The sequence below is a fragment of the Scyliorhinus canicula genome, chromosome 19 (assembly GCF_902713615.1).
Source record: "Scyliorhinus canicula chromosome 19, sScyCan1.1, whole genome shotgun sequence".
NCBI lineage: Eukaryota > Metazoa > Chordata > Chondrichthyes > Carcharhiniformes > Scyliorhinidae > Scyliorhinus > Scyliorhinus canicula.
Window position 1 is genome coordinate 53,602,947 of NC_052164.1, and position 12,827 is coordinate 53,615,773.

Below are 12,827 nucleotides of genomic sequence, written 5' to 3' on the forward strand. Positions count from 1 at the left end.
TCCAATTATCCACATAACTGAAACCCTCCCTCCTGCACCATCCCAGCACTTGTGCTACCGTGCTGCTCTTTTCGTCTCTTGCAGGGAAGTTGCTTGCAAACATTTGTACCTGCGATTCAATGTACTGGATGATCTCCAGTGGCTCACTCGGTGAGATGACGGAGCGGGACAACGCATCTGCAATGATGTGCTCTTTGCCAGGCGTGTACACCAGATTGAAATCGTACCTTCAGAGTTTGAACAGAATTCTCTGCAATCGAGGCGTCATGTCGTTCAGGTTCTTTTGGATGATGTGGACCAGAGGTCTGTGATCTGTTTCAACGGTAAATGTTGGCAGGTCGTAGATGTAGTCATGGAATTTGAGGATGCCGGTGAGAAGACCTAAACACTCCTTTTCAATCTGTGCGTACCTGGTCTCCGTCAGTGTCATTGCCCATAACGCGTATGCTACTGGGACCCATGATGATGTGTCATTTTTCTGTCACAGTACCGCTCCAATGCCATCCTGACTTGCATCGGTCGAGATCTTCGTTTCTCAATTTGGGTCAAAGAATGTGAGAACGGGTGCAGTGCTGAGTTTGGCCTCCAGCTCCAACCACTCTGTCTGGTCTTCCGTCTTCCAATCGAAGGCGGTTGATTTCTTGATCAGTTTTCTGAGGGACGGTGTGTGTGTGGCCAAATTCGGGATGAATTTGCCGAGTAAGTTTACCACACCAAGGAAGCGCAGCACTCCTTTCTTATCCTCGGGGACTTTCATTGCCTCAATGGCTTTTATTTTGTCCGCGTCCGGGCGGACACCGTATTTCAATATCTGATCACCCAGGAACTTCAACGTGGACGTCCCAAAGCAGCACTTGGATTTGTTTAGCTTGTTTAGGCCATGCTCATGTATGCATCAGAATACTCTCTTCAATCGCGACACATGTTCCTCCGGAGTTGAAGACCAGATTATGACATCGTCAATGTAGACACGAACCCCGTCTATTCCTTCCATCATATGTTTCATGATGCGGTGGAATATTTCTGATGCCGAGATGATGCCAAACGGCATTCGGTTGTAGCAGAATCTGCAAAAAGGCGTGTTGAAGGTGCAGAGCTTACTACTGGATTCTTCGAGTTGAATTTGCCAAAATCCTTGGGATGCGTCCAGTTTCGTGAAGAAGCGCGCGTGTGCTATTTCGCTCGTGATTTCTTCCCTTTTTGGGATTGGGCAATGTTCCCGCATAATGTTTTTGTTCAGATCCTTGGGGTTGATAGAGATTTGTCGGCCCCCCAAAGGCTTCTTGACGCACACCATTGAGCTGACCCAGTCGGTTGGTTCAGTGACCTTAGAGATGATGCCTTTCTTTCGTAGGCTTGAGAGTTCTGCTTTCAGTCGATCCCTCAGTGGAGCAGGGACCCTCCAACGTGGGTGGACCACTGGTTTTACGTCAGGCCGCAGTAGAATCTTGTATTCATATGGAAGTGTGCCCATTCCACTGAAAACATCTGGGTATTGGGTCAGTATGTCGTCGATGCTGGCCTGAAGATCCTGATGAGATGGCGTCATGATGTAGACCCTTTGGATGAAGTTCAGTTGCTTGCAGGCTTGCACACCTAGCAGGGATGCCCTGTCTGGTTGGACAACCTCGAATCTCAGGCTTGTCTCCATGTGTCGGTTGGACACTGTCTGATGGCATGACCCCAGTGCCGTAATTGCGTTGCCAATGTAGTCCTGGAGTTAGCAAGCAGCTGGAAGGATTTTGGGCGCCTTCTTGATTTTCATGAAGTACAGCTTTGAAATCAGGTTGATGGAGGCACCTGTGTCCAGTTTGAACTGGATGGGGCATCGGTTGACATCCATCACTGCGTTCCATTCATCTTCGTAATCAATGGCAAGAATTGATTGGACATGCGAGGTGGCATATTTGCACTTCGTGATGATGCGCATGTGCATGTCGCGCATGCACGGTGCAGTTATCGGCCGTTTGCACATGCGCAGTGTGATTCTCGGCCGATTCGTATTCCTGGTCGTACTGCGTATGCACCGGGCCCCGGGTGGAGCGCGTGAAATGGCTGCCATCGGAAATGTGGAGGCGCTGCACCTGGGAGATGGCCTGAACACTCTCCACCTCGTGGGAAGTTTGTTTTTCACTCTCATCATTTTTGTATTTGAGTAGCGATTTTTTTGAATGTTCATTTACAGTGCACGTTTCAATAGCGATCTTTAAGGTTATGTGTTTGATTTTTAGCAATTGCTCTCGCAGAGGATCAGAGTGGATTCCAAAAACGATTTGGTCTCTGAGTTATGTCACCGAAGTTGCAGGATTGCGCTAGCAGTCTAAGGTTACTGAGATAACTATTAGAACATAGAACATAGAACAGTACAGCACAGAACAGGCCCTTCGGCCCTCGATGTTGTGCCGAGCAATGATCACCCTACTTAAACCCACATACCCGTAACCCAACAATCCACCCCCCCGTTAGCCTTACTACGGGCAATTTAGCATGGCCAATCCACCTAACCCGCACATCTTTGGACTGTGGGAGGAAACCGGAGCACCCGGAGGAAACCCACGCACACAGGGGGAGGACGTGCAGACTCCACACAGACAGTGACCCAGCCGGGAATCGAACCTGGGACCCTGGAGCTGTGAAGCATTTATGCTAACCACCATGCTACCCTGCTGCCCCTATTGAAGGATTCATCTTTACCTTGCATCCTTTGTTTAAGATGCAGCGCTCAAAAATTTCGTTCAGGTCAACCTCGCAGTGGCTCTCGAATTTTTCCAGGATAGTTTGGTATTTTGTTTTGTCCTGTCCTTCTCTGTATTGAAACGAGTTGAAGATCTCTATCGCAGTGGTCAGTAGGAGAGCTATCTTACGAGCATTGGTCGCGCCATTCAAATTGGTTGCTTCTACATATAATTGGAATTTTTGTTTAAATGAACGCCAGTTAGCACTAAGATTACTGGTGGTCCTAAGTTGATGAGGATCCTGTATCTTGTCCATCGTGCCTGGATTCGGTAGCTGTTTGCGTTGGCTCCGTAAACAAAGAGCTGTCTGAGTTTGTCTCTGACCTTGCTGAGTTGAACTAGGTAGATTGAATAGCCACTCCTGTACCATGTGTTGTTATGTTACTTTATAAGCCGCTACTTGGTGTTGGCATTGCTGAAGGATACTCCAGACCTTGAGGTAAGTTGAACGTATTTATTGAGCAATTAACAAAGCTCCTAAATGAGTTCTACACTCTATGAATCTGACTCTAGTAACACAATATACTCTACTAACTATATGAGCTTGCTCTAGACCATGTGCTATGGTGTGACGGTGATGTTAACCACACATTTTTTGCTCTCTCGGTTTCTGCCAGTGGAAGAGGCAGGTACTGTGTGCTTTGTCCTTTTTATAGCGGTCATATGGTGCCCTGTTGTGGTGATGCCACCTCTGACTGTCCTGATTACCCATTGGTTGTATCCTGTTCTGATGACCCATTAGTTACGTGTCTGCATATCATTACACCTCCCACAGTCCAAAGATGTGCGGGTTAGGTGGATTGGACATGCAAAATTGCCCTTAGTGTCCAAGAAATGTTAAGTGGGGGTTACTGGGTTATGGGGATAGGGTAGATACATGGGCTTCAGTAGGGTGCTCTTTGTAAAGACCAGTGCAGACTCGATGGGCCAAGTGGCCTCCTTCTGCACTTTAGATTCTCTGATTGTATGATGGGGGGGGGGGGGGGGGGGGAGGCAAGGCGAGATCAGGCTATTGAATTGGATGATCAGCCATGATCATAATGAATGTCAGAGCAGGCTCAAAGGGCCAAATGGCCTCCTCCTGCTCCCATTTTCTTTGTTTCCATGAGCAGAATATCTCAGATCAAGTTAATTGACAAAGCTACATTTCCATTTTATTCTGGTGCTTTACATGATTGGTCAGAATGTCAATACCTTAGCGAGATTGACAGTCACAGGCAGTACTGGAACTTAAAGCTGAGCTTGGTTCGAGATTTCACACTGACCACTTGGTGTTTCAATCAGAAACTGTGACATTTATACAAATATACAGCAAGTGAAGAGTTAATGTTATGTTAAGCCTGACCACTAGAAGGAGCTAAGGGACAGTACTATAAATTGCACTAGCTCTTAAGCTAAGGGGAGGAGATTAGACAGGAGCTGATGAAGACAAGATTCATAGTGTATTGCAGAGTTAGTTAAGATATAATAGTTATAATTAGTAGATAGAGATAGTATTAATGAGTGTGGTTTAATTCTTACATGTATGTTTGCTATTCAGAATAAGTGTCAAACTCAAATTTAGTAGTGTTAATAAAATTAGTTTAGTTCTACAAAAGAGCTTTGTGTACCTTTGTGATCACTACACCTTCCATCCTGGAAACCCCTCACAAAGATTACCACATGGTACCAAGAGTGTATTCCAGAAAGCAAGCAGTAAGAAAAAAGAAAGAAATGTAATCAGCGCATCGCTACACATCTAAAAATTTGCAAAGAACAAAGAAAAATTGAGACCAACAATGGATGCTGTGCAAAAGCCAAATAACTTCAAGATGCCCGGTAAACTAAGTTTAAATTGGATAAGCGTCAAGCAGCAATTTAAAGTCTCTCTCTGCCTTTGCACTTGAATCAGCTCCTGACGAAGCAAATAGCTCCTGACTAGGAAAATAGCTCTCCTACTAAGGAGGCATTTGAACTCTTTAACTCATTTGATTTCTCAGAAAATGAAGTTAAAAATAAGTATGAAAATGTAATGGAAAAATTTGACTCTCATTGCAAAAAACTGGTATGAGATATGCATTTTTAACAAAAGGTGCCACTAAAAGGTGAATCTTTTGACTCTTTTCTAACTGATTTCAGGCTCTGAGTGCAATCCTGCAATTTTTCCTCAATTACTGAATCAATCCTGCATGACCAAGTTGTGTTCGGCATATTTGAAGAGCAAATGCGGGAACATTCACTAAGAAAACCAAACTTAACTTTAGAAGAAGCCATCAACTTCTGTAAAGCAAGTAAGCAAGCCACCAATGAATATGCTGAATTCAGATCCCATTAAAAAAGTGCGAACTTCAGCAGCGTGGTCAGCGCCATTGCCTCTGTGATGCAGTTTAAAACGAATCACGCTGCAGCAGGTAGCCATTTTGTGCAGGCGCAGGTAAGAAAAAAAATGCAAAATGGACATTCGACGTTCTGCCCATGTGCAGGATCCGTTCGCACATCGCATTTTGAAAAAGACACGAACCGGGAAGTTAACCGATTTGCGCATGCGCACATGAGGTTTATGCATGATGTCACCAATGTGATGACATGTACACGCTGTGGACACTCCCACTTAAAGCAACACTATCTTGCATTTGGGAAAAGATGTACAACATGTAACAAACTCAATCATTTTGCTACACAATGCAGATTTAACACAACAAAACAGCAGAATCAATTTTAAAAGGCATTTCAACAGCATAAAAAACTCAACACGATACAAAACAAGGAAGAAGAAGAAAAACATTTAAAATCAAAGATTGATCTCACTATGCCTACTTCACTGGACTACTTCATAATAGAAGCAATCACTAAAACAAATGGAAACAATACTGCTGATAAACCAATCAGGCAACTATCCGACAGAAATAAAGATTGGATAAAAACATTGATCATAAATGGATCAGCGGTACAATTTAAATTGGCGCACACACTAATTTGATAACAGAATCAGATTGTTCAAAGTAGCAACCCACCCAAAATATAAAAAGACACATTGTAGATTAACAGACTATAATGGAAATGAAATAGCAACAAAAGGTTCATGCTACCTCATAGTTCAGAGTGGTGACATTAAAATTCCACTTGATTTTGAAATGGTGGATGACACAAAATCCTCACTTATTGGAGTAGGTGCATGTATCCAGCTAAACCTGATGCAGAGAATTCACACTGCCAACTCTTTCCCTGATTCGAAAGATTTAGTACTTGTGGATACGTTATCCAAAGCCACAATGCACGAGGATAATAAAGCTGTCGACGTTGTACTCGGTATTGAAGCACAAGCCAACTTCATCACAGCAATACTACCTGTCACAGATACTAAACTACAAATAATCAAGGCAGAAACTCTAGGAGAGATGACACTTCAACAAGTGATACAGTATCTACATACTGACTGGCCTAAAAGTAAATGTGCAAAATTTTGCAACATCAAAGAAGACCTGACAACTTTCTATTGAAAGGGGATCACATTGTAATTCCAAATCCACGAAGAACATCAAGGCATTGAGAAATGTAGAAGAGCACAGCAATGGGTGCATTGGCTGGAAATCAACAAGGATATAGACAACTACATTCAACGGTGTTGGATATGACAAATGCACCAACCAACACAATGTAAGTAGGCCTTGGTGGAAAGCAAACCGTGGACAAAAGTCGCCAAAGACATATTTTACTTTCAGCACTGTGATTATTTGATAATCATTTAGTATTACTCAAAATTTTCCAGAGGTTATCAAATTATCTGACTCAACAACGCATTCAGTTGTCAGAGCAACAAAAAATGTATTTGCTAGTCATAGCATACCAGTTACTGTTGTCACAGACAATGGACCATGTTTTAGCAGCCTGGAATGGTTACAATTTGCCTATAATAACTATAACTTCACACATGTAACTTCTTGCCCACTATACCCGCAGGCAAATGGGAAAGCTGAGAAAGGGATGGGAATTCTAAAGTAGCTTCTCAAAAAAGCTATGGAGGACAGAAAGGCCTTTGATTTAGCACTGTCAGTACAACTATTGATGGGATAAAGAATACGTACAACCTTACCAACTCTAATAGTTCCAAACAAAGTTGTGCATAAAAAAATGCAACAACTGAAGATTAAGCAAAAGAAGTATTACGATAAAACTCTAAACCACTTTGTAGTAATCCACGGGAGGCAGGAGTTCCGTCACCACACCAATATTTATTTACAATAACGATATTACAGGAGCAGTTACAAACAGTGCTGCTAGCAGTCCAGTCAACTTAAGACTGGCTCACAAAGCCTACACAGGTGATTATATGGGCCCCCTCAATGAGCTATCATTGAGGGAGCTCATACTCCAATTGGCCAACCAATAAAGCCAACTGGAGTTCATTACACACATCTACACTCAAAGAACATATTGTACACATTCGTAATCCTGAAGGTGGATGGATGGACATTGCAAAAATACGCATTGGACTCACACCAAGATCATACGTGATCAGAAGAGAATCTGGAAAGATTTTTTCTAGAAATAGAAGAGATCTCTTGAAACTCAAGCAACCTGTTACATTCACAGAATCAGCTACCACGAATCAACAGCTCATATTTCCTAAAATAATTTTCCAAAAGCTATGTTGTCAAATGTACCAGATTATTCAAATAACACTATTGTAACAATAAGAAGGTTTACAAGATGTAGCAAATCTCCAAATAGATTGAATCTGTAAATCTAGCATTAGTTCTAGCATTGTTGACATGCTGTATAGTACTGTAAACAAGAAAATGTACAGCCAACATTTTTCTCAAAGAAAGGGGGAATGTGACATTATACAAATGTACAGCATGCGAAGAGTTAATGTTATGTTAAACCAAGCCACTAGAGGGAGCTAAGAGACATACTATAAATTGCACTAGCTCTTAAACTGAGGGGAGGAGATTAGACTGGAACTGAAGAAGATAAGGCTCATAGTGTATTGCAGAGTTAGTTAAGATATAATAGTTCTAATTAGAAGATAGAGATAGTGTTAGAGCAGGGGTGGGCAAACTTTTCCGTGCAAGGGCCACATTCAGAAATTCACAATTCACAAAGGGCCGCATAGTATATTAAGTAAAATAATTACTTCACCCGGTTATGATTCTGGGCGCCTCATATAGAACATAGAACAGTACAGCACAGAACAGGCCCTTCGGCCCTCGACGTTGTGCCGAGCAATGATCACCCTACTCAAGTCAACGTATCCACCCTATACCAGTAAGTAACCCAACAACCCCCCCCCCCATTAACCTTAAAAAAAAATTAAAAAAAAAAAAAAAAAAATTTGTTTTTAAAAATTTTTTATTTTTTTTTTAATGACTAGGTGGGCCGCAGAAATACCTTTGGCGGGCCGCATGCGGCCCGCGGGCCGTAGTTTGCCCACCCCTGTGTTAGAGGGTGTAGTTTAATTCTTACATGTATGTTTGCTACTCAGAATAAGTGTCAAACTCAAATTTAATAGTCTTAATAAAATTAATTTAGTTCTTCAAAAGAGCTTTGTGTATCTTTGTGATCACTACACCTTCCATCCTGGAAACCCCTCACAAAGATCACCACAGAAACTGCCTTCTTCTCTTTTTCAGCTGTTGGGACCTAAGTGCTGGAAGCTTGAAGTGGATTTTCCAGGTTCCCATTCTCACTGCCATTGTGGTAAGTGAGGGGTTGCTTTGCAATGCGAATCTGGTTCAGGAAGGGAAGCAGTAATGGTCAGCAAGTAAACACTTCAGCAATGGAGCAAAACCAATTGCCAATAACCTTAAACGTAGCAGGAAAATAAAAAAACTTTCTTTCAAACATTTCTGACTGCATCAGACCCTGTTTTTTTATCAGCTTCTCCACCTGCCTCCCCTCCTACCCAGACGGTGGGATAGTGACCGACAGGAACCAATTCCCGATGGGAAATGGATCCACAGGGTCTAATTCCTGATGGGATAAGGGTCCTCAGGGATTGATTCCCAACCGCACATGGATCTACAAAGACTAATTCCCGACAGCAGAGGGATCCATAGGGATTGATTCCCGACAGGACAAGAATCTACAGGGAATAATTTCTGGTGGAATAGAGATTCACAGGAAGTGATTCCTGATGGGATAGGAATGCATAGGGAGTAATTCCCGATTGATTAGGGATCCACAGGACCTGATTCTCAATGCAATAGGCATCCACAGGGACTGATTCCTAATGTGTTTGTGATCTAAAAATGCAGATTCATGTTAGGATAGGAAAGAGATTGGAACACAGGATTTCTAAGACAGTAATCTCAGGATTACTCCCAGTGCCACATGGCAATGAGTGCAGAAATAGGAGGATTGAGCAAATGAACAGGTGATGGGAGAGATAATGTGGGGGGGGATTCTAAATTTTGGGGGCACCCGAACCGGTTCTGGGACTATTAGGACCTGCACCAGGAACACGGCTTGCATCTTAGCAGGACTGGGACTAAAAGCCATGTACAATTGAGAGCGAATTCGGATAGCAGAAAAATAAAGCGAAGTAGAAAGTGATGAATGAAAATAGACAGCAGCAGAATTGGATGTCAGCATCAAATAGGGTCAAAATAATGTTTAAATGGTAGAATTAAAGGCATTGTATCTGAATGAACACAACATTTGCAACAACTTAGGGGAATTGATGGCACAAAGATATGTTAATGGCTAATTGCCATTGCAGAGACACAGCTACAGGGAGATCAAGGCTAAATTCAGGGGGTATTCAACATTTAAGACTGATGGACAAAAAGGAAAATGAGATGGGGTAGTGCTGTTAATAGAGGATGAGATCAGTACTTTAGTAAGATTGGTACATTTCTTAGATCAGAAAATCAAGAGGTAGAATCAGTTTAGGTGGAGCTATGAAACAGCAAAGTGCAGCAAACATTCATAGGTGTTGTTCATAGGCCAATGACCATCAGTGATAATGTAGGGCACGGTATAAATCAGGAAATTAGGGTGCACATAACAAGGATAATACAGTAATGTTCATGGACTTCAATCTACAGATGGACTGGATAAATCTAATTAGCACAAATGCTGTGGAGGATTATTGCCTGGAGTAGTATGTTTAGGAACAAAGAACAAAAGAACAAAGAACAATACAGCGCAGGAACAGGCCCTTTGGCCCTCCAAACCTACGCCAATCACGAGTCCCATCTAGACCAACCGCCTGTGTCCTTCTATACCCCGTCTGTTCATGTGCCTATCCAGATAAGTCTTAAAGGTCACTAACGTATCTGCCTCAACCACCTCACTTGGCAGTGCATTCCAGGCCACCACCACCCTCTGTGAAAAGAACATTACCCACACATCTCCTGAACTTGTGTCCCCTTGTAAATGTCATTTCCGCCCTGGGAAAAAAGCCTCCAACTATTCACCCTATACCCCTAATAATGTTATAAACTTCTATCAGGTCGCTCCTCAATCTCTGTCTCTCTAGGGAGAACAATCCCAGTTTATTTAATCTCTCCTCCTAGCTCGTACCAGGCAACATCCTGGTAAACCTTTTCTCCAAAGCCTCCACATCCTTCTGGTAGTGTGGTGACCAGAATTGGACACAGTATCCTAAATATGGCCTAACCAACGTTCGATATAACTGTAACATAATTTTCGAGCATGTATAATCAATGCCCCGTCCTATGAAGGCAAGCATGCTATATGCTTTCTTTACGCCATTTCCACCTGATCTGTGGACCTGCACGCCCAGATCTCTCTCTGTCTCTGTGCTCCTGATGGTTCTGCCATTTATTTTGTTGCTCCCACCTGAATTGGATCTACTAAAATGCATCACCTCACATTTGTCTGGGTTAAATTCCATCTGCCATTTCTCTGCCCAATTTTTCAGCCTATCTATATCCTGTTGTATTCACTATGCGCAACTCCTGCAATCTTAGTATCCTCCACAAACTCGCTAATCAGACCCGCTACGTTTTCTTCCAAGTCATTTATATATATTACAAAGAACAGAAGTCCCAGTACTGACTCCATTCAGAAAAATACCCTTCCACTGCTACTCTCTGTCTTCTATGGCCAAGCCAATTCTGAATCCATCCAGCTAGTTCACCCTTGACCCCCCAGTAATTTAATCTTTTGCACCAGCCTGCCAAGAGGAACCTTATGAATACTTTACTAAAGTCCATGTAGACAACATCCACAGCCCTTCCCTCATCAATCATTTTTGTCATCTTCTCAAAAGATTAAATTAAAGTAATGAGACATAGCCTCGCGTACAAAGCCACACTATCTGTTGCTAATAAGACCTTTCACTTCCAAATGTGCACAGATTCTATCTCTGAGAATCTTTTCTAACAATTTTACTATCACTGATATCAAACTCACTGGCCTATAATTACCCAGATTATCCTTGCAACCCTTCTTAAATAACGGTACAAAATTGGCTACCCTCCAATTCTCTGGGATCTCGCCTGTTTCCAACGAGGACACAAAGATTTTTGTCAGAGGCCCAGCGATTTCATCCCTTGTCTCCCTCAATAATCTGGGATTGATGCCACCTGGCCCTGGTCATTTGTCTACCTAATGCTTTTTAACACACCTATATTTCCTCCCTCGTAATAACGACTCTGCATCCCAACTAGAAAACACGCTATTCTAGATCTAGTATTGTGCAATGAGAAAGGACCAATCAATAATCTTGTAAAAGAATCTTTGGGGAAGAGTGACCATAATAAGGTGGAATTTTCCATCAAGTTTGAAAAAGATGTAGCTCTATCCAAAAAGAGGATCTTAAATCTAAATAAAAGAAGCTATGAAGGTATGAGGGAAAATTTGGCTCTGGTGGATTGAGAAATGACATTAAAAGGTATGATGGTAGGCAGGCAATGGTTAATATTCAAAGAATTAATACATGGTTTACAACAAACAAACATTCCTCAAGCCACAAAAACTCAAAAAAAAAGTAAATCAACCATGGTGAACAAAAGAAATTAAAGATTGTAGTAAATCAAATTAAAAGGATTGGGAAATTTTAGAATTCATCAAAGGAGGACTAAGAAATTGATAAAGAAAAGGAAAAGAGAATATGAGAATAAACTAGTGAGAAACTTAAAACTGGATTGGAAAAGCTTCTACAGGTGTGTAAAAAGGAAAAGGATTAGCATGAAGACAAACATGTGTCCATTATAGGCAGAGTCAGGGTGACACGGCAGCACAGTGGTTAGCACTGCTGTCTGACAGCACCAGGGATCCAGGTTCGATTCCGGCCTTGGGTCACTGTCTGTGTGGAGTTTGCACTTTCTCGCGGTGTCTGCGTGGATTTCCCCTGGGTGCTCTGTTTTCCTCTCACAGTCCAAAGATGTGCAGGTTAGATAGATTGACCATGCTAAATTGCCACTTAGTGTCCAAGGATGTGTAGGTAAGGTGGCGTGCAGGATAGGCCGGGGGAGTGGGCCTAGGTAGGGTGCTCTTTTGTCAGTGCAGACATGATGGGCTGAATAGCCTCTTTCTACACTGTAGGAATTCAATGATTCCATGATAAAGAAATAGCAGAGAAACTAAAATACTTTGTGTCTGTCTTCACAGAGAAAGGTCCAAAAAAATCTCTCAGAACCAAGGGACAAGTGAGAATGAGGAACTAAAAGAAATTAGTATGAGTCAGTTAGTACTGGAGAATGAAGTTGATACATCCCCTGCACCTGGTGATTTAAAGCATTGAAAGAAGCAGCTGCAGAGATAGTGCAGAGATAGTGGATGCAATCAAATTCTATCGATTCTGGAATTGTGCCATCAGATTGGAAGGTAGCAAATGTAAAAAGATGGGATAGAGAACATAGAGAACTACAGACCTGACATCAACGGTAGGGAAAAGGGTAGAATCTAAAACAAAGGATGTGTAACTAAACACTTTGAAAATAATGATCTGATTGGGCAGAGTCAAAATGAATTTATGAAAGGGAAATCATGTTTCACTAGCCAGTTGGAATTTATTGAGGATGTAACCAGCAGAATATATCCTTGTGTGTGTGGGGGGGGGGGGGGGGGGGGGGGGGGACTGTTGGATAATAATAATAATCTTTATTGTCACAAGTAAGCTTACATTAACACTGCAATGAA

General features: G+C 42.2%; 1 protein-coding gene across 1 annotated transcript in view; it reads left to right on the forward strand.

Moving 5' to 3' along the window:
* LOC119954285 (parathyroid hormone/parathyroid hormone-related peptide receptor-like) overlaps positions 1-12,827 on the forward strand; it is a 197,019-nt gene that overhangs the window by 129,887 nt on the left and 54,305 nt on the right. The window contains exon 10 of the mRNA XM_038779379.1: positions 8,348-8,414. Coding sequence (XP_038635307.1) covers positions 8,348-8,414 — 67 coding nt within the window. The remainder of the gene's footprint in view (positions 1-8,347; positions 8,415-12,827) is intronic.